This window comes from Abramis brama (assembly GCF_963993115.1).
Source record: "Abramis brama genome assembly, chromosome: 7".
Lineage (NCBI taxonomy): Eukaryota > Metazoa > Chordata > Actinopteri > Cypriniformes > Leuciscidae > Abramis > Abramis brama.
Genome location: NC_139969.1, coordinates 23,623,212 through 23,649,564, shown reverse-complemented (window position 1 = coordinate 23,649,564; position 26,353 = coordinate 23,623,212). Strand labels below are relative to the sequence as shown.

The 26,353-nt window shown below is 38.8% G+C and overlaps 3 protein-coding genes and 1 pseudogene across 6 annotated transcripts in view; 1 reads left to right on the top strand and 3 right to left on the bottom strand.

Annotated features, from left to right (window-relative positions):
- Positions 1 to 813: 813 nt before the first annotated feature.
- LOC311087516 (putative nuclease HARBI1) lies at positions 814 to 1,826 on the bottom strand (annotated as a pseudogene). Its single transcript has one exon. The product of its transcript is annotated as a putative nuclease HARBI1 (transcript).
- A 13,749-nt stretch (positions 1,827 to 15,575) lies between these two features.
- LOC311086553 (uncharacterized protein) lies at positions 15,576 to 17,788 on the top strand. Its single transcript, XM_084119490.1, has 2 exons — positions 15,576 to 15,732; positions 16,311 to 17,788. The coding sequence occupies exons 1-2, from the start codon at positions 15,617 to 15,619 to the stop codon at positions 17,515 to 17,517; spliced, it is 1,323 nt and encodes a 440-aa protein (XP_083975616.1). The 5' UTR covers positions 15,576 to 15,616; the 3' UTR covers positions 17,518 to 17,788.
- Positions 17,789 to 17,790: 2 nt separating this feature from the next.
- LOC311086554 (uncharacterized protein) lies at positions 17,791 to 21,603 on the bottom strand. Of its 2 annotated transcripts, none has more exons than XM_084119492.1 (5): positions 20,523 to 21,585; positions 20,251 to 20,372; positions 19,791 to 19,954; positions 19,567 to 19,699; positions 17,791 to 18,841 (listed from the first exon to the last, which is right to left on the bottom strand). In XM_084119492.1, exons 1-5 carry the CDS (start codon positions 20,602 to 20,604, stop codon positions 18,380 to 18,382), a joined length of 963 nt encoding a protein of 320 aa, XP_083975618.1. In that variant the 5' UTR covers positions 20,605 to 21,585; the 3' UTR covers positions 17,791 to 18,379. The 2 variants fall into 2 exon arrangements, with proteins under 2 accessions (XP_083975618.1, XP_083975617.1); XM_084119491.1 differs by having other exon boundaries at positions 17,797 to 18,886; positions 20,523 to 21,603.
- An 832-nt stretch (positions 21,604 to 22,435) lies between these two features.
- Positions 22,436 to 26,353, bottom strand: part of tox (thymocyte selection-associated high mobility group box) — a 57,258-nt gene continuing 53,340 nt past the window's right edge. For both annotated transcript variants that reach the window (XM_084120783.1, XM_084120784.1), the window contains 2 exons: positions 24,054 to 24,202; positions 22,436 to 23,958 (listed from right to left, as the gene is read on the bottom strand). In XM_084120783.1, coding sequence (XP_083976909.1) covers positions 23,922 to 23,958; positions 24,054 to 24,202 — 186 coding nt within the window. In that variant the 3' untranslated portion in view covers positions 22,436 to 23,921. The remainder of the gene's footprint in view (positions 23,959 to 24,053; positions 24,203 to 26,353) is intronic.

Genomic DNA, 26,353 nt, shown 5'->3' with positions numbered 1-26,353 from the left:
AACAACACATAAATGACTTAACATGCTGCTGCAAGCTGATTCACTATTCAGTGAAGTGGCAACATTGGTGAAGAAAACAGGATTACACAATATAGACAAGCTCAAACAGGTTACTATAATAATGAAAAACAGTCACCTCTTGCAAAGCCAGTCAAATAAAGGTCAGAACATTGGCTTGTCTGTTTCTTTAAACATCAGAATTTGTATTTTTTAATAAGTTTAAGATGGACCTTAGCTGAATTGGTATCTTTTATGTCCTAGGGCCAGTTGTTCAAAGGTAAGCTGATCGGATTTTGGTTATCGGATTGGATAAAATCTTGAAAATGGGTTGTTCAAAAGGGAAAGAAGAATCTGAAATCAGATTAGATCTCGGAATCCAATCCTAGTTTTAATCTGGATCAAACCTTCAGTTTGTGTTGTTCAAAACTTGTCAGTAGGATTTGGATAACTTTGATTAAAAAAAAAACTCAACAGGGGGTAGGATTTCAAGTTGGATTCCAGGAAGAAAATGTAGTAAAACTTTAAAATTGGTCAAATAATACATTTGTATCATTTAGTGTATAAACTTTTATTTATATTTTGCACTTGACTTGTGTAACCATTGTAACAGTGATAAAGTAGATAAAGTAGACGTAGGCTACCAATTAAGCTATTCAGTATTGTAAAGTAAAAATAAAAATGATCTTGTCCCCATGAAATAATCCCCCAAACAGATTTCGATAACAAACAAAAATAATATATTCCATTTTTTTGTCATTATTAATTATAATCATTATATTAATTTCAAAGAAACAATCATCAGAGATGAGCCTGTCAAAAATAATGTCTAACAATTGCATCCCTTACTATGCGTCCAGTCAGTCCCTCATTCTGACATAACGCCAGAGGTTGGTCTGGTTCTTCAACAGGCTCAGGTGCATCATAAACATCCCAGAGAGGGACATTGCACCTGGTAGCGATGTTGTGCAGGACGATACACGCAAGTATTATGTTGCATGCTCCCTGTGGTTCTAAAGCGTCTCTTCAGAACTCCATTTAAACGCCCAATTGCACATCTTGTTTTGCAATGAGCAGTGTTGAAGCGTGCCTGAGCAGGTGTGGTTGCTGCAAGAAAAGGAGTCATCAGCCATGGTAGGAGTGGATAGGCACTGTCTCCTAATATTATGCCATCCGGTCGGTTGGTTTGGAACTCTCTGTATAAAGCACTCTCTCTCAGGATACGTGCATCATGAACAGACCCAGGCCACTTCACGACACAGTTTGTGATGATGAGGTCAGCATCGCCCACAAGTTGGATGCTGATGCTGCGCCTCCCCTTTCGGTTGATGTACTCCCAATCCCTCTCATGAGGTGCTTGGATATGCACATGAGTGCAGTCAATAACCCCAATAGTATTGGGCATGTTCCCCAAAAGAAAAAACTTGCGCTTGGTCTGGGCAATCTGGACATCCTTTGGAAGTGAAACAAACTGATTGACCAGGCTGGCCAATGCAATTGACACAGCTTTCACTACATCACTCACAGTTGATTTGTCCACTCCTATATTGTCACCAACAACTTGGTAGAAAGTCCCAGATGCATAGAAGCACAGACCAATGAGTACCTGTTCTTCCACAGACAGACTGTGACTCCTTCGGGTTCTCCGTTCGTTGAAGTTTTGGCCTGACATGGTCTCCAATGTACTTAATATCAGCATTCCCAAAGCAAAAGCGAGCATACAGTTCTTCAGTGGTGTATTGCTCCAGTGTTTGTGCACGCTCAACATACACCCTTTTACAGTATCCTCTTCCACCAAAACGGTGGTAGCGATGGACAATACCTGCCATGTCAGTGCCTCTCTCTAAGTCCTCTGAGAAAGGCTGAATATAAGATGGCTGTCAAACACCCACACACCAATTGGCTGACGTGCTGTGGCTTGTGTTCAATTAAATCAATCATGCCCAAGGCTATAAATACTATGTTCACTACAACAGATGAGGTGGAACCATGAACTCAAAAGGACCTAATTTCAGTGTTGCAGAAACCCATGCACTGCTGGAGGGTGTTAAGTGCAATAGTAGGAAGCTCTGTTGCGGGTGGAATGGTGACTAACAAAAGGAAGGAAGACATTTGGGTTGAAATCACCCAGAATGTGAATGCAATGGGGTCTGGCCAGAAGAGGACCTTGGAGCAAGTGAAATTTAGATGGGCCAGATAGGGATGGGGAAATGAAGCCTCATGAATCACTGAGGCTTTCCCCTGACTGACCCGGGAAAAGATTCAAAGCTTCGAGAGTGTCGAGAACAGCGCCATCTGGTGCTTATTTAAAATAAAGCAGCCAGAAGCTTGTGTTAGAAGCTCTGGCAGATGAAGCAACCACAACACACTCCATAGTTTCAATGTTATGTGTACAAATAAAAGCCTTACATGTTTGTGTTTGATTTGTTCATTAAATAAATTCATTTTCTCATTAAAGTGTGACAATAAAATATAAGCTTATATGATTCAATAAGATTTAATGTAGGCCTACTCCCTCTCTCTCTACACACGCACACACGCACACACACACACACACACACACACACACAATGAATAAGGACATTGTCTGATAGCATCATCTGTTATTAAATGTGCTTATGACACTTGTTACTGATAGTGCTTATGTAACTGTAGGAATGACAGAAAGGTGATACAGTTTTTAATTATTTTTATTAAGAAATAAAAGTTGTTTCACAGTGTTGGGGCTGAGTCTATTTCTCCTCTTAGACAGTACTTCCCCAGCCTTAGAGAACACTCTTTCACATGGTACAGAGGAGGCCGGGGTACATAGAAACTGCAATGCCAATGTATATAGGTGGGGGTAGACTTGTTACTGCATTCTCCAGTATTCAATTGGATCTTCAGCTCTTTGTATGTTTGTCTCTGTAAGGTATCTATCCACTTCTACGATCGCATTCGAAGTGGCATTTGAGCTTTGCTCCACAGCACTGTCCAACAGAAGCCAAAGGTTTCCACCTTAGAAGTGTGAGGAGAAATTGTATATATAACACACATCAATGGTCAACAATTATAAAATACAATAATACAAAATAAAATAATAATAAATAAATACTTGAGCTTGGTGTGAGCGGCCATATTTTCCGCTGTGTGCCTGTTTGGGAACTTCTCAACATCCATCAACACTGTATTCAGCTTATAACTGTCATCAATAGTGGCAGGTTATTTCAAGATATGTATCCGTGTTGATAGAAGTCCACATATCCGATGTTATAGGCAAGGCAAGGCAAGGCAAGTTTATTTATATAGCACATTTCATACACAATGGCAATTGAAAGTGCTTTACATAGAAGAAATTAAAATAATAAAAAGAAATAAGAATAATTAAAACAGTTTAGAAAATAAAATAAAATACACAGTACAAACAGTTGGACGAACAGTGGCACAGTGCTCATTCAGTAAATGCATAGCTAAACAGATGTGTTCTGAGTCTGGATTTGAATGTGACTACTGTAGGAGCAAATCTGATCTCATCTGAAAGCGGACTCGCCATGCTTAGAGTGAACCCTTGGTATTTCTAGCTGATATGGTTTATATTCAGTGAGCATATCTGCAATGTATTGAGGTCCTAGGCCATTGAGTGATTTATATACCAGTAATAATACTTTAAAATCAATCCTAAATCTAACTGGGAGCCAGTGTAAAGACCTGAGGACTGGTGTGATATGTTCATATTTTCTGGTTCTGCTCAGAATCCTGGCGGCAGCGTTCTGTATGAGCTGCAACTGTCTTATGGTCTTTTTGGGAAGGCCAGTGAGGAGTCCATTACAATAATCCACCCTGCTGGTGATGAAAGCATGAACAAGTTTCTCTAAGTCTTGTCTGGAAACAAAGCATCTAATTCTTGCAATATTTTTCAGATAATAGTATACTGATTTAGTTATTGCTTTGACATGACTACTGAAACTAAGGTCTGACTCTAGTGTCACACCAAGATTCCTGACTTGATGTTTAGTTGTTTGACCCCTAGAGTGAAGGTATGCATTCACCTTGAGAACTTCATCTTTGTTTCCAAACGCAATGACTTCAGTTTTGTCTTTGTTTAACTGAAAAAAGTTTTGGCACATCCAACTGATGACTTCATCAATGCATTGGCACAGGGAGTCAATGGGGCTGTAATCGTTAGGCGATAGGGCTAAGTAGAGCTGTGTGTCGTCTGCATAGCTGTGGTAGGCAATTTGGTTCTTTCTCATTATTTGGCTCATTGGGAGCATATACAGGTTGAACAGGAGTGGCGCAAGAATCGAGCCTTGAGGGACTCCGCATGTCATGGATGTCCACTCAGACTTATGATCTCCTATACTCACATAATAACCTCTCCCATCTAAGTATGACCTGAACCATTTTAGGACTATCCCAGAAAGCCAGACCCAGTTTTCCAGCCTGTCAAGAAGTATGTTATGATCGACAGTGTCAAATGCAGCACTGAGGTTGAGTAGTACCAGCACTGATAATTTGCCTGAATCAGTATTTAAGCGAATATCGTTTATTATCTTTATGAGCGCTGTCTCTGTGCTGTGGTGCGGTCGGAAACCAGGTTGAAAATCGTCAAAGTATCCATTCGAGCTTAAGAATTTGTTCAGCTGATTGAAGACAACTTTTTCAATGATCTTGCCTATGAAAGGAAGATTTGAGATCGGTCTATAGTTGCTTAATATGGTCTTATCCAGATTGTTCTTTTTCAGGAGGGGCTTGACAACTGCAGTTTTAAGGGAGTTTGGAAAACTCCCAGAGAGAAGTGAGGCATTTACCACTTCTAGAAGATCTGCTTCTAAACCGTTTAACACACTTTTGAAAAAAGATGTGGGAAGTGTGTCAAGAGCGCAGGTTGATGTTTTAAGGTGCTGTACGGTTTCTTCCAAAATTTTAGCACTAATTTCTTCAAAATCAGACATAGTAACTTTCTGCGGATGTGGTCTGATCTGTCTGTCCCCAGCGCCACACGAGGATATACTGATCGCCTTTCTGATATTATTGATTTTCTCAGAGAAGAAAGAAGCAAACTCACTGCACTTGCTGTCTGAGAGCATTTCACTGGGAATCTGGCTTGGGGGGTTTGTCAGTCTCTCTACAGTAGCAAAAAGAGTGCGTGTTTTGTTTAAATTGCAGTTTATAATATTTGAGAAGAAAGTCTGTCTAGCTTTGCCTAGTTCCATATTGAAAGCATGAAGGCTGTCTTTGTAGATGTTATAATGGACTACAAGTTTTGTCTTCCACCACATGCGCTCTGCTTTTCTGCCTTGTCTTTTAATATTTTGCACTGCTGTTGAGTTTCTCCAAGGTGCTTTTTGTCTGCCACTCTTCTTCCTGACTTTCACAGGAGCAATATCATCAATTACACTTTTAACTTTTGAGTTAAAAGAATCAAGGAGAAAATCAACAGAGTCAGCAGATATGCTTGGTGTTAAGGATATAGCCTTCATAAATAGTACACTAGTGTTCTCATTTAAGCATCTCTTCTTGACAGACACAGCAGTTGCTTTTTCTTCCTCTTTGCTTCTTCATATTTTGAAGCCACCATTTTCTTTAAAGCCTTTTTGAGTTCACAAAACATTTATAGTAAAATTATATTATTATAGATACATTTATTATATAGATTATACATCAAAATCAACCTCTGCTATACTCACCTGTCTGGTTGGGATTATATAGGAAGGATCAAGGGCATGGATGAGGCCCTTGAAACCCTCATCCTCAACCACTGTAAATGGCTGCTTTTATGACCATGTTGACCAATGCCTCATCAACCATTTGCTTGTGAGATGCTATAATGAAAGAAGAAATATATATTATACATATATTAATTGAAATCATGATAATGCATTCACAATTATGAATAAAAATCATGAAGCAACAGTCCTACTTTGTGTGCTTGGATTGTTGTAGGGCTGTGCAGTCTCATGTAAAGCTCTGAAATGCCTTAGCATGGATGATGTGTCGTTTCCATAGACAAGCTCTTTGTCACACATCTCACCTTCTAAAAAAAGTAATATGAAAGTAAGAAATAACATACAACAATAAAATAAGTAAAACAATTTCATTTAAATTTAAATTTATATTTAAATAATATATATATAGAAATGCATACATACATTGGAAGCTATAAGCTCAAAATATTCCCAGATAGGGGAAGTCTTCCTTTTTTTGGCTGTTGCCATTGCTCTAAATACAAACCCTTCACCAAACACAAGCACCCTATCCCCTCTCCCCTAATCCCACCCTAAACCCAAATACCAACACCAAATTACCTAAAATCACCAAAAGTGCAAAGATTTTACAAAAACAAAAAGACACAACAACAGCAAAAAAGAATAGCCTAAGTAGTGAAAAATAAATGTTGGTTATTTAAATGTAATATATTGATGAACTTTCAAAGTACAGCACTCTCCTCACAAACCCATCAACCAGACTGAGCCAACAATGACTCGTTAAATAAGATCTGGGGTTCGAGCCTTCTGACACCCAAAGCGAAACGCGCACGTGATTGGACAGAAAGTGAGGCTTTGTTTGTTGTCGATCACGTGACTAAACCAATACACACACCGATACGGGGCTTCACTTGAAATTGTGTTGCTTGTGTGATACGCACATCGAAGCTTCAGTGTCATACGTAACATCACTAGGGCCAGAGCAACAAAGGACCTTGCTGAAGCAAAAAACACCCAAACAGGCAACAAACCCTTTAAGAAAGGTGAATACACAGATGTGGTTCTGGACATTATTGGAGGCGAGAACTCTAAAGCTCTGCACGCGATTCAAGGTGTTGTAGGGGATGGTGAGCCTACAATTGTAGAGGAAAGTGAGGCAGTTCCTCCTAATGCAGAGGAAACATTAATTCTGGATCTCAGCCCTATTATTGAAGAACAACCTGGATCCTCACTGGTAGAGCCAGCAGTCACAGGAGCTCAGAAAAGAGGCTTGAAGCGTCCTTTGCCGAATAATAATGATGATGCCTATGAATCACTTCTTGAACGAGAAACTGAAAGAGCAGAAGCACAGATACTCCTGGCAGAGGAACAAATCAAGCTGACCAAACTGCAGCAAACCAAAGCAAACTTCAGATCCGCCTCCTAAAAGCAGGGCTTGGAAATGCTGGTCTCTCCTCCTCAGATGAAGAAGAACCCTGAACATTCTTTATTTTGTTAACTATTGGACATTTAGACATTTTTTTTTTTTAAATCCGGATCATTTTGATCCAGATTAAATGTTTTGAACAAATGGCCCCTAGTTCTGTTTCTTCCACCAGCACTTCCAGAAGCAATGCTGGCTCATTCTCAGAACGTTACCATTTGTGCTTAAAGCTTGTTGACAGTTGTTTTATTATAATTAACGCTAACCCTAAAATCCATGCTTTGAATTTTGAATGCTCTTTCTCTGCCATAATTAAACTCTTCGTAGGTTCCGCGCCTCTCTTGCACTCCCCTCAAATCAAACGGGTGCGCGCGCATATGGGCAGATCTAGCAACAGGGGGTGGTAGCCATGGTTGCGAGAGTGAGTGACAGTTGCCCAAACCAATCAATTGTTTCGTCCCGAATGGAAATAATGAGCTGTGTTTATTGCAGATTAAAAGGTCTACAGTCACTCGATTTTTATACTCTCTTTTTCAGGGCACTTACATTTTAATTATGTATCGGTATATAAAGACAGTTTAAACAAATTTGAAAAAAAGTATTTTATAAAAATCCTACCTACCCTACCTTTAATAAAAGCTGGATGACTGTGCTGGTAAGTGGCAAGCAATTCATTTTAAAATATATTGAAAGGTTGTGAAAATGTTGTATTACTGTTACGACAAATAAAGCTCTTTCTGATTATACTGTTAGGCACTTGACATAATAGTGTTGTCTCTGAGGCATGGTACAAACTTGTTACTCGCGGTAAATCAAGAAAACAAGAGATTCAAACAATAAGACTAACCGTGTTGAGCTATATAACAATGATTAGTTTTCTGTCGATAAAGGTATCCAAACAGCTCACCTGTCTAATAAAACACAAAATATATTAAAGTGTTTTTGGTGTTTCCATGGTTTCTGCGAAATCAAGGGTAGCACTGATATGACGTCAATGACAGGCGACGGAATGACACAGGCCGTTACACTGGTTAAAATCAAGGGGGCAATCCATCAGCCGGAAACTGAAGCTTCCCCGGGGACCGCCATTGATTAGCAGACCATCACCCGCTGTTAGCATTCCATTGACTCCCATTCATTTTGGCGTCACTTTGACAGCGAATAACTTTACATCTGAGGCGTTTAAAGACTCCATTTGTCCATTATTTATTTCTAAAGAAACACGAAAATGTATAAAAGGCTCCATTACCTTGTATCTTACGTTATGGCCCCGTAGAAGCAGTTTTTGTAAAAATAGGCTAACGATTGCGTCATAAGCACTCGACTCTCTGTCGCACAGTAGAGAAATTACCGTATAGACAGGAGGAGAAGCTCGCAGGCAATAGGGGGGACGTGGAGGCAAAATGACAAAATAATTAATCAGAATACTTAGCAAAAGTTGCTCCTGCTCCTAGCTCATGGACACCTCCTACTCACACTCTCCATCTCTGCAAGTTTCGGAAGGGAATGATTCAGATTTTTCTTGGCACAGCTACTAGAAGACAGACAGGTTGCTCACGTCACATCTACGTCGTCAAGCTCAGTTTGAGTCTGCGCAGTACGCTCAGCCATCAGGAAGTGAGTGCTTCTAATCGACTTCACTTTTCTCCGTTGAAGTCTATGGGGTCGCTGTGTCCATTTCTTTTACTGTCTATGGTTAAAATAGCTGAATCCACAAATCAACAAAACATATAACAATATTCTAGTGTTTTTTGGATATTTTAATCCAAAAATCTTACATGTTGTGCCTTAAAGGTCATTAAACAGCCATTACCTTCACCTCTTAACTTAAAGCTACAACTTAAAGCTATGTCATTTTTATACAATACAATATCTAACCTCTTACAATAACAAAGGCATAGGTTAATGACGCATAAGCGGAATTATGGAACTTGTCGTCATGCCGATGGATCTAATAATGTTTATGGATGAGTGAATACATTGATGTTTTTTAACATGACTGTGGTATGAATAGGGTTGGGTATCGTTTGAATTTGAACGATTCCGATTCCGATTCCAATTCCTTGTTTCGATTCCGGTTCTTAACGATTCTCGATTCCGATTCTTTTAAGAGGTAGGGTCAAAAAAGTTTAGATCAATTTTAATTCTATGAATTTTTTACTTTTTATGAACTTTACTATGAATTTCTCACAGGGCTGTTTTCAACTACAGTACAATATAAATATCAAATCTATTTTAAACAATTTTTTTAGGATATTTTAAATGAGCTAGCTAACCAACGGTCTTTCTGAAGGAAATAGTCTGACCTAAATGGGCTATCAGGTAAAATAGGCTAAATAAGGTTGTTTACACTCATGTGTAAATGTGTTTTCATCATTTATTTATTTATTTATTTTACGTTCGCCGGCATCGCGCGCAGTTTTCAAACGAACGAGCAGAGGACGAGAGAATATGGTTGTAACTTGCAAGATACCGAAGAATAAGAAAACATCATATAAGTACGTTTTTAAAGTTTAACGTCAGGGTTGTTTGCTCGGAATACATTTTATGAGGCACTGTGAGTTAATAGGGGAACGTGAGTAAAATGAATCCGATCGCTCAAACCACTTCAGGAGGTGGCCTGGGCCGCATTCCAGACGAAACTGGACAAGTGTAAATGCATCTGGTTGTTGAAACCGCATATGTAAATTGTGCTCCTCCCAAAAATGCAAAAAAATAAATAAATAAACGTGTGAGAGCGTGTTATAGGCTATGTAATGTAATAGCCAGATACGACGATACTGGAACACGCGCGTCACCGCAGATGAGAAGCTGAGCATTCATTAAGCCAACGTGCAAACTATCGCAAAGTAAAGTGAAAGTAAGTCGCAGACGCTTAACACATAATCATCATCATTAAAAGTAAAGAAAGAAATGATCTTACCAGGGCTGTTGTCACTCTCTCTTATTGCGGTCTTTGATTTTGAAATTAGCTGATGATCAATAAAATGCAGCTCATATCTGTTGCTTTCAGTGACGTGCACAATCTGCATATAGCGCGGGAATTGAAGATCGGATTTAAATCCGTTTCGCAAAAACACATTTATGTGACCAGGTGTAAATGGAATCGTTTTGATTAATCAGATAGCTATCCAATCTGAGAAAACGCATGAAGTGACCAAGTGTAAACAGCCCCTAACAGCGGTGTCTTCTTCCGGTCGGCAGACTGGGAATCGAAACTAGGAATCGAAATTTAAACTTTTGAACGATTCCGGGAAAATCGCAAAGCTAGTCCCGGTTCCAATCGATACTCGATACCCAAGCCTAGGTATGAAGCAGGGCACGATTGCTAATGAGAGACCGATATCAGCGCCACACGCGAGTCCCGCGGATATAATAAATTTCATTCTACAGAACTACCCGCAAGTGCAGAATTTCTACTGACACAGGTCAGTTAATTAGACGAATGAAACTTGTGAGGTAACGCAGCGCTGTTTCACTTGGTCTACACTATCACACTAAACTGCATTTGAGTGTGTTGAAAGTTACAATGGTATTCTATGTGTTAGTTTGTTGGCTATATGAGACTAGCAGTAAGCTAGATCAACATTATAATAACATACTGATCATATTCTAACATTTCATCATGTTGAGCTATATAACATTGATTCATTCTATATACATTTGCTCACCTATTTAATAAAGTACATGCAAAGGGGCGTCCCTGTCTAGTCGTGACTCGTGAAGCTCTGTCAAGTCAAAGTTAGTCGCGGACGTGGTGCTCTCGGCATCTCGAAAACGCCACGCCGACAGCTGCGTTTACATGGACACAATCGGAATGAAATCAATCCGATTGATGAATCCGAACAAGGTGTTTACATTAGGGTTGTGCCGATAGACGATAGTATCGTGTATCGACGATAGACAGAGATATCGCTGCTGGCAGATGCCTTTGACGATATCAATACGATAATTGGCTTGTTTTCCCATTAATGTATTAAATCATTGTTATTATTATTATTATTATTATTATTATGAAGCTAGTATAGTTATTAAATTAATTAGGAACTACAATTATATTTGCCTTGCCTAAATTTATAACGACATCACCACATAACCACACTTGCGACATCACCACATAACCACACTTGCGACATCACCACATAACCACACTTGCGACATCACCGACGCGCGCGTATATGAGGACTCCTCAAAGAAAATGTTTTTAAAACAGACTAAAAAAACTACATCCCACAACGAAATTGAATTGCAAGGTGATCCATTCACAAATTGTCAAGAGTGCTTGTTTTAACAGACGCATCATTCTTATACAGAGCCAAGATGAAGACGGCATCGTTGTTCGTCAGTATTTTGTTTCCATAGCACATTAACAAAATATTTAATGACACTAATAACACTAAAAACAATACAATTACAAAATATTAATTATAATAATATCAATAAAATTATATAGGCCGCCTAGGCCTAAAAGTCTTTAGTTCACGAAGCATATCTGTGAAACTCTGCCATCTGTGAAAATCACAAGCAACTTCAAACTTGTTTAACAAGAAATATTCTTCTAATTTTTTCACTGTCAATAATGTAAGTCCACAAGAGAAATATTAAGGCAGTAAATTGATAGTTGCTGTACCGTTATGTCCACCGTCGTCTCAGAGAGAACGCGCCGTTAATGCAGCGAAAGCTCAGTCCGTTTCTGCTTTCATTTTCAGGGAATGAGCGCGTTTACATGCACGTTATTAACTCGATTATGCTGAATAAACTGACAATGCATGTGGTCATGTAAACGCATTAACCCGTTTTCCTTTATCAGAGTCAAGTCATAGGTTTAGGTATAACCGATCGACTTTTAGATTTTTGCCTCTGATTTCTCCCGGTATTTAAAACCCGCGTTATTTGGGCTTATTGAAGTGCGGTGCGCATAAGTGAAGTGCATCCAGACAGAGAGAGCACTGGTAGGAGGACATATAACGCAGACTCCAACACTTTTTTTTGACCCAAGAAATTAAAACGTGTTCTCATCTCATGCAGAAGTAGCCTACTGGCAAAATGCTGCATCTGTTGGCATGAGAGGATAATGTGTGTCCATAAATTTCCCGCTGACGATTAGGATCTTTTTTTTACCTCACTATACCGGGAAATAACCTGATTTAGCCTGTTAATAAACACTCCACCTTTGCTAGCAAAATAGAAAAAAATCTCATATTTAAAACGAAGTAATAAAACAAGCAAATTGATGAGTAAATAAGCAAGTTAATAATCAAATAAGTAAGCCCCGCCCCCCCTCACGATAATATCGTGTATCGCCGATCTCACAGGCTGACGATAAGACGATATGAAAATGGAGCATATCGCCCAAGCCTAGTTTACATGAATGATAAATAAAGTAATCGGGTTGATGTGCGCGTTTATATGTCACAAGTTTCAAATCGGATCTGATTTTTTGACATGCGCACACTGCACAAATATACAGAGTTTCCCGCTTTTCGCGCATAAATATTCTCCTCTATTGGTTCTTTATTTGTTTTATACAGCAGACGTAATATTAATTCGTCTCTGGTCATAATTTAGAGCATATTAACCGTTTTGCCGTGCTGCTTATTGATCACGCAGTAAAAATGCCCCTCCCCGCGGCCAAAACCAGACGTCTGTGGATGAGAATCCAAAACAAGGACTGGTGGGACGTTGTCCTGCTTCACTTCACAGAGGCGCGATATGACACTTTATTCAACAGGAAGAACAGCTCGTTCGCGCGTCATACGTCATTACGTTATTTAACGTCATCGCACATGCGCAGTCCTTTCAGTTTCGGTTTTCAATCCGATCAAGTGTTTACATGTTCTCTCGATCGGATTACAAAAGGGATAAACCACCCCTTTCAATCCGATCGAAATTTCATTCGGATCGAGCTCAATCAGATCGATTAAGGTGTTTACATGAAGGTTTTTTAGTCCGATTGAGCCGTCAATCTGATTATAAGTGTCCATGTAAACATGGTTTTCATCATGGAAACTCTTACATGCAAAACACCGTATATGAATCTTACACAAAATTCACCTTCATCACAGTTTAACTGATGGTAATGGAAAAACGTGTATCAATGCAACCTGTTTTTAGCTTTGCCTTATAAATATAGCTCGTTACCTATATCCTAAATATAGCTCGTTACCGAATCAAACAAAATGTATTTAAAACTTTACCAGTATCGATATGCTTGATAGTGAGTACTAAAAGCCATCTTATTTGTTTATATTTATAGTGATAAAGTTAGGTATTTTATTACATGTGATTCTGACATGATGTCACTGCACGCACTGCGCTCCTTCCTCTCCACTCGTCTCAAGTGAATAAATGCGTCTTCCAGCTGAGCCTGAGCGTTTGGCGTCGCGCGTTCATGTGTTTTGGGGGCGTGGCTTTGAAAGGAGCTCAGAAGGGAGGGGGTGGAGTGAATGGAAATAATTAGCTGTGTTTACAACAGTCCTGAGAGGTCTACAGACACTCGATTTTTATACTCTCTTTTTCAGAGTACTTACATTTTAATTATGTATTGGTATATAAAGACAGTTTAAACAAATCTGGAATGTTTTTTTTTTTGAAAAATCCTACCTACCCTGCCTTTAATATGATAATCTAATATCGATCTAGATTACTGCAGTGTGCAAGTATCTCACAGCAGCCACCAAGCGAACGCACAGAGTAACATTATAACAACTTTCAACACACTCAAATGTATTTTTTGGTATGATTGTTTTGACCAAGTAACAGGGCTATCCCACAATTTTAATTAATCAAATAAAGTGACCTGTATGAGTAGTAATTGAGCATTTGCGGCTGTTTTATTAGAATCAAATAAAATAATGTGAATTTAAGAGATCAAACATTATGAAAATTAACCATGGTTTTATTTAAAGTGTAGAAATCATGTTTCTTTGGTGGATTGATTACCATTTGGTAGTAACCATTTTACTAGAAATACCATGGGTAGTGTAGCAAAACAATGGTTAATTTGAGGTTACCATGGTTTAACTACAATAACCATGTTTATTTTATTTTATTTATGTAATGGATAATTTATGTAACAAGTTTCAAGTTCAGGGACGAATGAGGCGTAACTTTAATCATATAGGCCTAAGGCTGGTTTCACAGACAGGGCTTAGATTAAGCCAAGATTAGGCCTTAGTTCAATTAGCACATTTAAGTAGTTTTTATAAACATGCCTTAGAAAAAAAAAAAAATAAACATACATTTTAGTCTGGGACTAGACGTGGCAAAGTGTGACCGGGGGATAATAAAACTTCAATACATTAGCTCACCTGTGAACATGATTTCTGCCTGAGTGTTTTCCATCGGCTGTGGAGGTAAAGATGACAACTCCCATGATTCTACGGAATCCACGCTCATTCACGGCTTCATCAAGCTATGCCTTTGTTATTGTTTTGAATAAGCGACCTCAGCGGCGAAACTTACATATTGCCTTTGAGCAGTACAACCGTGTTCAACATTGATTATTAAGTTCTTGAGCAGTAAATGAGCATTTAAAAATGATTTCTGAATGATCATGTGGCACTGAAGACTGGAGTAATGATGCAAAAAATTTAGCGCTACCATCACAGTAATAAATTACCTTTGAAAATATAGCTATTAAAATAGAAAACCCACTTTTTTTTTTCTTGCCCACAAAACCTTGTCACAGAAGGAAATTATGTCATGATGATCTTAATACATGCTGAAAAATACTTTTCAATTTCAGTATGTTCTTTTTGTAATTAGTGGAAAAGTATGTGACTCAAGATTCAGTTCTTCTAATTTTTAAGCGTGGAAGGTTTGGCTTTCATTTACATGAAGAGCCTGGAAACCATGAGTCAGCATTTACAGATCTTCAGTTAACAGTTAATGCATTCATATTTGTGTGTAGATTGTGAGACTTTTCAGAGAGAAGCAAAGTCTAGTCTTGATATTTTACATTACAGCAGTGATCAAGGGAATACAAGATAATTGTGGTTTAAAATGAAAGGCAAAGCATAGATTTGTCCTTGGACACTTTATTATCAACTGTTTTTGGACATTGAGCAAGTAGGAAAGGGTGTGGTTCCAGGGGGGATGATTTCTGTTTTTCTTTCTTTGATTCTTTGTTTTGGATGAAGTGATAAGGCAGGGTAACATTAGTCACCTATTGCACCATCTGGTAGTCCCACATAGTAAATCAAATTGTTGCTCACATTGACAAATTACCAGTCAAAAAACAGGTTTACCTGGAAAATGAATAATTTAATGAAAATAAAAAAAATAGCCTGTATGAATAATATCAGCCTTTATCTGTTACAACAAACAGTAAGATTCTTTGTACTCGCACCATAGATCACATTGGCCCGCTGCTATTCTGCCTTTGGCCACGAGATGGCAATATTTTGCCATCACTAAAAATGAACTACAACGAGCTATAGGGATGGCTAGTGCCTACGTCATCGTAGCCAAATACGTCACTTCCGTGTCCAAACCGAATTGGGCTAGAATGGTGCAGTGCTGTGTCCCAAGTTGTAACAACAGAAATGATGTCAATAAAACGATTAGTTACTACCGCTTTCCTTTGGATGACAACGAGAAGAGGAGATGGCTTAAACTGATACGGTAAGCTGGATATCTAACCATGAAAAATACATTTAAGTGCGGGCTAGCGCCAGTATTTGCGCTAAACGTTAGCCGAGATAACGTTACCTGTTGCTGTTAACGATGGAGTGGGGCCACATAAAATAATCGAGATTAAAGTCATTATTTACGGGAATAAAGTTGCCATTTACTAGTTTAATGTGACTGAGTTTAAAGTCGTTATTTATGAGAATCAACTAGCTAGTTATTTATGAAAAGTCATATTGTAAGATATTAAACTTTTTTACAAAAAACAAACATTTTACAAGAATGAACGAGATTAATTACGAGATATACGTAATATTTTACAGAATTAAGTCGTTTACAAGTCCTTTTTTTAGATTTACGTGACAATTTACCAGAATAAAGTCAGTATTTACATTTTTGAGAATGAAGCCATTAACAATATAAAAGTCACTATTTATGTATATACAGTTGCCAAATTGTGTTGCTTTTGTGGAACAGGGGTGAGAGGGACAAGGGTTCTGCACTGGCAGAACCTACTTCTTTTTGTTTATCGCCACAGAGTTCTTTATGTAATGTTTTTTTCTTTTATCCAGGCGTAAAGATTTCACACCTAACTACAACTCAAGGGTCTGTGGATGGCATTTTCCACATGGCAAAGCAGCGGGGCCCACACGGTTTGCCTGGAATGAGGGAAAGGCTTTTCCTCACATCAGCCAGCCGACCAAACGGCAAAAGAAAATGCTCCCGGCGACTGTAGAGGACGAAGGAGGAGCTGAACCAGGCCCAAGTCACCTTGACACTGCTCAGAAGACCCCAAGTAGTTCAAGTGTTTTGGTGCTTGAAATTGAGAATAAGATGCTCAGAAAAGAAAATGACAAACTGAAGAAAGAATTGGAGAAACAAAAACAAACATTTTCATTTAGTCAAATATCCTCCCACCCAGACATAGTCAACTATTACACTGGCTTGCCAGATGCTGCCACAGTCTTATTTTTGGAGACCCTTCTTTCCAAATTTGATCTCCAGTATCACTTTGATTGGAACGTCCAAAAAATGCCCTTAATCGATCAGCTGCTCTTGACTTTGATGAAACTCCGACTGAATTGTGGTCTTGTTGACCTTTCTGTGAGGTTTAACTGCTGCCGGGCCACAGTCACCAACATCTTTATCACCATCTCCAGTGCCCTGTATGACATTTTGTATGTCGGCATGATGGAAAACAAAATTCCTTCCAGATTCAAGAACCAAACCTCCCTGCCACATTGCTTCCAACCATTTCCCAATTGTCGGATTGTGCTCGACTGTACTGAAGTACCTGTGTCCAACACAGAAAGTTTGGACACCCAAAGTCATCTGTACAGTCATTACAAAGGAGGTACCACGCTTAAGGCTCTGATTGGTGTGGCACCTAATGGATTCATTACCTTCGCCAGTGACCTGTATGGTGGAAGCACATCGGACAAAGCAATAACAGCAGACTGCGGAGTACTTCAACAGCTAGAAGCAGGTGACATGGTGATGGCTGACAAGGGCTTCACTATTCGTGACATTTTACCTGCAGGTGTTTCACTGAACATCCCAACATTCCTTGTCAACGGACAGTTCACAATGGAGGAAATCAACCACAACAGACTTATTGCCAGTGCAAGAGTTCATGTGGAGCGTTCTATTCAGCGCCTGAAAACATTTCACATTTTGTCATACATTCCGTACCAGTATAAAAAGCATGCAAACAAGATACTGAAAGTGTGTGTTTCTCTCACAAATTTACAGACACCCATCCTCCGTGAAATAGCATGAATTTCCTCTCACTGTTTGCCACAATGCCATCATCAGCATTGAATTTTTCTTTAACTGTATTCCATATGAACTGTATCAATGTTGTTTTTTACTTGCTAATCAATTTTCCTAAACTCACATGTTAAATGTTATATTTTTTTAAAGGTTTGTTATACATATTATCAACACAACTGTGTTTGATCCTCCATAAGCTGAATGAATAATTTTGTTCCGTTTGACAGCCTGGATGCAACTGAAGCTGAACAAGACAATTAAAAAGTCTTCACACTGATTATGTTGCTCCCACTCAATTTATTTGAACTGCATGTTACTGCTTTTCTTTTTCTTTTTTAGAATAAATAAAACAACAAAACACACAAACATCATTTTAACTGGTACAAATGCACAGATATTGATATATACAAATTGGGAGAGGCTACAACATTCAAACTGAAAATAATGCTTTAGAACTAGGAATGTCAAGATTAACTGATTTTTACAATAACCGCGGTCCATAAATCCACTCAAACGCATGAAGTCAATGGCAGGTTCATAAGTTAAATGTGAAAATCTTATTTTCATAGCGGCCAAAGGAAGAGTTAAAAAAAAAAAGGATCATGTGCAGCCGCGTTTGTCACGTAAAAATGGACATGAACCGTGTAAGCACATGGAAAGACATAGATCTTTCAAAAACATCCACATAAATCTGCTTTCTTATAGCTAGCTAGGTAGGTATAGGTATTGCTAATAATGATAATAATAATAATAATAATAATGATATTCTACTGCCTATTTATAAGTTTACTTTTTATTATATTACTTTTTTATATATATTTGAATCCTGACATCCCTATTTAGAACATGTAAACAAATGCAGGGTTAATCATTTAATATCGGAGAGAATATGGGGCAGGAAAATGTCCTTATAAAATATTTCTAAAACACTAATGTTGTTTGCCCAAGCTGGATCTTTATGGATGAACAGAATTACAACATCCAGCGGAGTCCATACCACCAGGTGGCATGTGCCAGCTCCCGTAAGGTACAGGTTGCCCTGAATTTGATGCCAGTAGTTGTGAGTCGGCTTCATTTTCAGTAGGCCAGTAACTTCATCCAGTTTGAGATAAAAGTCCTTTGCCTCTGCTGCCTGAATTATGGTCTTGTTTCTGGCTGCATAAGGACATTTCACCTCAATGATGCAGTCAGCAGATACTGTCCCATCTGGAGAGCCACCAAGCAGGCCACTGTCAGAGAGAAACACTCCGCTCTCCTGGATGGTCACACCAGTGCGCTTCATGTACTCTTCTTTAGCCTTTGGCTCATGAACGATTCCCCAATCACAAGCCTGGGGGTTGAAAGGGAATTTCATACACAATGGCATCACAAGGTGCTTTATAAAGGGAGAGAAGGAAAGAAATATCAGCCCAACCCTTGTAGTACAATCTTTGTTTACACTTGTTTGATTTAAAAATTACCCTAGGGTCTCTATGTGGGTTTTTTCTGCCACCAAAGGGTGATATGTAGAACTAATTGACAATAACCTTCACTGTATTTGAGAGTAAAAACATTTTTGGTGAAGAAACTTAATTGTACATAAATTTTGAATATGTGATAAAAAATAATGTAAACGGTCTAAAATACACTGTGGGCAAATTTACAACCCTTTCAAACCTAGTTTTGGCTGTTTAAAAGCCACAACCATTACAGCTGAAAAAACCTCTGATAAAAAAATTTGATCAACCTTTTTTCCCCAAACACTATTCATCAAGCTCAGACCTGATCAAAACAATTATTTTTTTGTTTTTAAATAATGGATTTTAACCTTGTGAATGCCTTTCATATGTGATTTCACTGCAGTGTCATGGTTGAATGAAAAATTGTGGTTATAATGGGAGTTGCTGGGGAGTATTACTTAAAATTTGATGCTGCAGAAAAAGTAATGTGCCAAAGCAGATGTTTTCACAAGTCTTTGGAAGATCCAGGAGTGTGATAGCATATAACAAATATAACTAAAGGATATGTTTTATTACAGTACCCAAGGGTTAAAAGAACTTTGTGTCCATCACTTACATGAGCTCCTTGCTTGAAGTTGTAATGACCAAGCAGCGTTTTGAATAATGAAGGAGGGTAAGAGTTCCTCTTCACTGCCGCCAACACAAGACCAAAGTTGCTGGCTGTAACTCTCTTCTTGCGATATGCCATCCTGTTATAAAGAAACACACAACAGTTAACCTCACAGTCACTAATGACTTTTAGTACACATGAAATCAATCGATCCTTGTATGTATTATTACCATAAGTCATTCTGAGTTTGCCCAACTGTGGCCCTCTCGATGGCTTCCTTTTGTTGTGGGCTCACAGCAAGGGATGAAAGGAGATGTTGAGCTTTGTCCTCACAATACCCGGAGTTGGCCAATATCCCATCAAAAGTTTTGACGTGATGGCAGGGGTCAAAAGTCTGTCCCAACAAATATCATTGAATCAGAATAACAACAATTAGATCCCTTCATGTCAACATTGTTCACAGACATACATATATTGAGTTGCCTTGTGTACGAAATGCGCGGTTTGAATAAAGTTAAAATTAAAGTCTGAACAGGTTTATGTCTGATTTGCAATTTAAATCTGTGGATATGTCAAACTAAATTTACCATCTTACTAGGGATATCGTCAATCTTTGTAACTGATTTAATGTTGTGTACATGTGAAGTTTCTGATAAAGCAGGACATGAAACAACAAAACACAAGTCAAACCTGAGGCAGTGCAGGAGGTTCTGGAGCTAATATCCAACCCAGACCTGTAAAACGGTCAAGCTGTGCCAGAGATGACGATGCCCATTCTCTGTCCTCCGGGGTGACAGGGCGTTTAATTCCAGCTGAAAAAATAGCATAAAGGATATGATGGTAACTGCTATCTAACCCAGGCTTAGATTTTACTATGAAAAGAAAACATATGGTCATTGTTTTTCCAATGATAACAAAACAGAAAGCATGACAGATATTTCCAAGTTACTCGAAGAACTAACCTTGTGATGTGGAAGGTGCAATCACAGACACTTTCTTGGCCGTGATTTGCTCTGTTTTGGGTGTCGTGGGCCTCTTCCACATACACTCGACATCCGTGCGGGTGAAGTTCTTCTCAGCCCAAATGAGGAGGGCTGCAACATGGTGGCACTTGGACCTCCCGATGGCACAAGAGCAAGAACTTGCCTTCACTTCCTGTCCCTCAACGTGTACCTGAGTGAAATCAACTTTGCTAACCCTCACAAAAAACTCTTAACAATGCTAAGAGGCAAAGCTTTGTAGTGCACTCTGTAAGCCTGCACTGCTAACTTTTTTTTATTATAGTATGTTTATTTTTTTATTGTTTATACTTTTTGCCCCCTGAAGTCTGGTAGTCACTGTATAAGATACCTCCTATATTTACTATTTAATTGTTCGTTTCCTGTCTATTCTGCACACCCTGAGTGTTTTCTTGAGAGCTGAATGTAACAAGTGAATTGTGAGATCAATAAAGGTTTTTCTTATCTTTGTGTTGCACTAGGTGGAGCCAACAACTAGTTAGGTAACGTCTAATCTGTATTGGGCGAGCAATACTTTTCCAGAGTTTTAAGTTGTCAACAAACCATAGGTACTTATTCTAACATAGCTAAGTACAATAGTTAACGTTACACTTGTACAGTAAAGTTAGCTTGGTGGCCGACAGCCTTATGTTAGCGAGGTAACGGTAGCTACTAAAAACTTGTAACGTTTGAACCGTGACAAATGTACAATCTTTTTATGGTAAAGGGCGACAGCTTAATGTTTGATTAACAATTTGTTTTATGCTCATATAAAACAACAAAAGTCATAGAAATTTGTGCCATTTGACGAGTCACTCAAGAGTCGGGACCTCACCTCAACCTCGTAAACTTTACTTTTCATTGAAGCCTGTACTTTCCCTTTCAGACTTCCACCTGCCAGCACACTAACATTTACAACTCTGTTGGAGTTGTACGAGTTCAAACCCTTTTTCACGGACTTTGGGGTGTCCGCAAAATACGATGTCACCGTAAAAAAAGTGACCGGTTCCTTAGCTACTGCCATTGTGTTTACATTAGACGCAGCGGCTTGGACACGGAAGTGATGTCGTGACGTCACACTAGCCATCCCCATAGGTTTCAAAAACAGCGAGGTGTTCAGAATACAGATTGTCTATTAATCCGTCTTCAGCTTCTAGTGAGACTCCTACACAAAGTCTATTGAGGCTGGACATTGTCCAAATAGGGTTTTAGGTCAAGAGGAAGTTCTGTTTATGAAACCTAACTTTGACCTTGCTTTACCCTAAACTACAACTGATAAAACACTATCAGCTGTTCATAATTGTTTTATGATTTGTACTTGCACGAACAAGTCTAAATAATGAACCTACTATTTCAGGTGTGTTAATTTGAGTAACCAACAGTGAAAGTATTGTCAGGAGAAAATACTGACTCCTCTCATTATCCCCTACACAGTATGCATTAGGTTGAGTATGTAGTATGCAGCAGCTATATTATATACAGCCGTTTTGGAGACATAGACATAGGACAAAATTGAAAATTAAAAAAAAAAGTTCACAAGGAACCATTTAGAGCGAGATAAATATGTAAAATCCTAAGTGATTCAGTCTATGGCAGCTGTACGGCAGGAGAGGAATGTGGTCTTGACATTGGGAGGTTTATTTGTGCTGTGTTCATGGTTGGAAAATGGATTGTTGTTATTACATTCTGTATCAACAACACTGTGACCCAGTTATGAGATACCAGTGAGGAAGAGAATTAGCGTTCATTATACATAAACTTAAACTTGACCTTTCTCAGCGGAAAGGAATTATGAGGTTAGAAATGTTTCAAATAATATTCCATACAAATATTATGCCCTGAATTCCTTGCAATGAAACACTCGTGACACTCGTTGATTAATTACTGCACAAAAATGCAGGTTTGCCTTTATTTATTTTCAAACACAATAAAAACTAAATAAGAATTATTCACATTGTTGCCTGGATCAATTCTGTCAAAACAAATGAACAGAAAAACATCCCTGGAACTCTAACATAATTACTCAAAAAACACCTACAGTTATTTTTTTTCCTTCATAAATAGGCGCAAACAAGTACCATAAAAAGATCTCATATAGACACAGTGTAGAGGAATAGTAAATGATCAGCCATATGCCAGGGTTATACAGCAACTCTCCAATCTGCCACTGTTTCTTCTAATTAACACCATATAAGCATCTGACAGTTTCATACACATAGTTTGGATGAAATTAATCAATATGCCAGAAGTGATACAAAAGAATTATTTTGTGTAATACAAAATAAACTTTTCTTTAGTACTTTCCTTAATGAATCATTTCATGCCATCAACCTTTACCTTATTAAACTTGGGAAAAGAATACTTCTTTAGTCTCTTTTGTCGGTCCAATCAATGGCGACTTCCGATGCCAAGAAACTACTCCTCTTGGCTAATTATCCCTTTTCGAGTTTTAAACGAACTGGTGTGGTCCAATTCAAAATCACATTGTTACTAGAAAAAAAAAAAATGAAGTCTTATACTCTAGGAGTAACACAGATTCTATTTACAACTTGAAACGAGGGCTGCTTGAAACAACCCGTCCGGCCGTTCATAACGTTCCTATGAGCGACTGTTTTATACTTACAACAGAACTCTGTTTCTAAGGCAGTTGACTAGAAAAGATCATTACAGAGAGGAAGAATGATACGACGAGAAAGAGTGTGGAAAAGAGAGGGGCGAAAGTAGGAGTCATATCATCCGCATTCTTTTTTGTTGCTTTTTTTTTTTTTTCCAGATTGTGATTTTCCTCTTTGTACAAAAAAGAAGTTCTGTTTTGGTTCTCGTTCCGCCGTTTGTCAGCGAGAGCTTGGAGTCTCCGACACGCAGCGGTAAGTGCTTAGGAACTGATGGATTGACAACCTTCCTGCGAGGCAAACTGACCTACGCAACGTCTTAAAAACCATAAACAATCTCCAATAAAACACACGTCTACAGGGGGTTTCCATACATGGCCTCTTATTAGGTACGCAATGAGGACGCAGAACAGTAGGAGGTAAGTCAATATCATTAGAGAAGTGATTGCATTTAAACAAATTTTAGCATTCAATTTACATGTTCATGCTTTCGATGATTTAAACTCTATTTTAAAGATCCAAAAGGTCTGAATGTCAGAAGCTAGAAGGAAATTGCAAAGCCACCACGGTAGGGTGCACTAAAGTGTGAGCCATGAGAAAGAAAACATTCAAACGTTGTTTTGCTGATGCGTGGATTGTGTCTAGTCTAAAATAAGGCCTGAATAATTATTCAGGCCCTGAATAGCTGTACTGGGATGAGGAACTGCCTTGGTCCTGTGAGCGTGAAGGAGCGTGAGGCTGGACATGTCGATCAGGTCAGGTACAGGGCTTTGTCCCTCTGCAGAGCCCTGCGAAGGCAAATACGAACAAGTCAAAATGGCTGTCAGAGAAATGTGCTTATTTTCCTGAGTGATTCCGATTGATCTCGCTAGTGTCCACTCACCCGTTGCCGCAGTAGTCAGGGGTCCAGTCCAGGCCCTGGGTCGGTCCGTTCCTGCAGCCGGTGCGGTAGTCCATTGAAGGGGACAGGCCAGGTCCGGCGGAGGATGTGACATTTACCATGTTCTGATACTCTGCCTGAAGGGGGAAACCCTGAGAGAGAGAGAGAGAGAGAAGAACACAATAGCAGATTACATATGACATCTTACACGCTGCAGGTCCCACAGAGACAAGGCTCACACTGCAGAGGTATGAGAAGCAAGCTGGATCTGTTATATAATTATTATTATTTATATGCCAGAATAAATTATTTCAGCACAATATGTCGTGCTGTTATTTTTGTCTGGAAAACACAAAAGTAGACATTTTTAAGGAATGGTCACACAGCTTTTGCCATATAAGAACAGCTTGTAGTGACCAGGGACTGTTCGGAAGTTGTTTTGAAGCCATACAATGGCTTTGTGTGGGGAATTTAAGTTTAAGTTTATTACTTAAGTAATAATAAGATTGGGATTGAATGTCTAGGATTTAAAAAAGGGAGAATTAGAAAAAAAAAGCCTACATAAGAAAGCCATGTCATTGGCTACGCATATGTGACCGGTGAGATTTTTTTAAATGTTTTTGAAAGAAGTCTCTTGTGCTCACCCAGTCTGCATCAATTTAATCAAAAATTCAGTAAAACAGTAATATTGTGAAATATACTTGTAGCTTTTTTCTATTTGATTATGTTTTAAACAGTAATTTATTCCAGTGATGACAAAGCTGAATTTTCAGCAACATTACCTTCAGAAATCATTCTAATATGTTGATTTGCTGTTTAAGAAATGTTTCTTATTTTAACCAATGTTGAAAACAGTTGAGCTGCTTAATTTTCTTGTGGAAACTGTGATGCAGTTTTTGTTCAGGATTCTTTGATAAATAGAACGCATTTATTTCAAATATTTATTTTTACTGTCACTTTTGATATGCCCAATAAAAGTATGAATTTGTTTCAAAGAAAAAAACTTGTATTTATTTATTCAGAATGCTGAACTAGCCTTCCTGTTTTTCTGAGAGAAACTCGAGCGAAGCACAAAACAGCTCGTTCAAGTCTAATTCCAGCAAACATCCTACGCGATCTGAAGTGGACATGATGACAGTGTAACGCAAGCAGCCTCAAATGAGCATTAATGAGCAACTGCATTCGGTGGTCGACGAGACCGGTGGGGGTAGACGAAAAATAAACGAAGCAGATATTCTAATTTGAAGACTTCTTCTCTGTTCTTAGCCTAGGAAAGACTGCATGTGAAAAGGAAGTTAATCTCAGTGGTACACAAGAGAATCTGCCTGAAAGAGCAAGACAGCAGGTGGCTGCGTTTTTTTCCCCCTCCAGAGATTCTACCTATTCATGAATTGTTCCTCAAATTCTTCTCCTTCATTCGATCACAAAGGCTCCATCTGCCCCTTTGTGTCCCTCCCCCCCCCAACACCGCCCCACCTCCCCCCAGCCCGCCTCGGCTCACCGAAAAAGTTGAACTGCGCGTTTTTGTTTGCTCTCCACAAATATGCAAAAATGAACGAGGATTATTACTCCCCTTTGGATTTAAAAACTCTCCCATAAAGGCAGGATCTGTGGAACAGGCTTAAGAACTCCCCAAACGGAGGAGAGAAAGCCAAGTTTAAGCATTCGTACTCTCCTCCAAAAGATTGACAGAGCTATACAAGGAGCCCTGTGGTAATCTAAAATTGGACTTCAGACAAATTCACACTATAATCTGCATGAAAATTAGACACTTTTTTTGCCTTATGACGATGATCATCCACAGCAATAGTTAATTTTCCTGCTGAGGACTGATAAAAAAGAAGCACATGAAATTCAATCAAGTAGTTGCTCTTTTAAATACAACGTTTCCCAGAATTCCCAGCAGGCACAGGAAGGGAAACTTACAACAATATGCCTTTCATATTCAAATGTGGATGGCGAACTTTTTTGCGGCAACAGCTTGAATTAGAAATATGTTTTTCGGGTTTCGTCTTTGATGGAATCTATACATTCCTTAATGATTCCTATCAAAACACACTTCAATTCAAACGTGAACAGCTCATCACTCAATGTCGCGCATCCCTCTGTGAAAGATCAAACCGCTGTCATTGGATAGCGTGTCACCTGTTCTCCTGACCACCTGATTCATCTCTCTTTATGAAGCTAATCCCTGTTTACCCCAAGACAATGTGATTCTCCGCCCTCTCCTTCTCTCCAGCACCAGCCAGTCCTGCCTCCCAGCTGATGCTCATCTCTTAAAGAGCTTCCAGGCACAAGGGTGC

What these genes read in the sequence shown, in the direction of transcription:
- LOC311086553 (XM_084119490.1), top strand. Translation starts at nt 15,617, where the DNA reads ATGGTGCAGTGCTGTGTCCCAAGTTGTAACAACAGAAATGATGTCAAT. An exon ending in AGATGGCTTAAACTGATACG is followed by an intron (nt 15,733 to 16,310) that starts GTAAGCTGGATA and finishes TCTTTTATCCAG; the next exon opens with GCGTAAAGATTTCACACCTA.
- LOC311086554 (XM_084119491.1), bottom strand. Translation starts at nt 20,604, where the DNA reads ATGTGGAAGAGGCCCACGACACCCAAAACAGAGCAAATCACGGCCAAG. An exon ending in CAAACTCAGAATGACTTATG is followed by an intron (nt 19,700 to 19,790) that starts GTAATAATACAT and finishes TCTTTATAACAG; the next exon opens with GATGGCATATCGCAAGAAGA. An exon ending in ACTTCAAGCAAGGAGCTCAT is followed by an intron (nt 18,887 to 19,566) that starts GTAAGTGATGGA and finishes CCCTTTATAAAG; the next exon opens with CACCTTGTGATGCCATTGTG.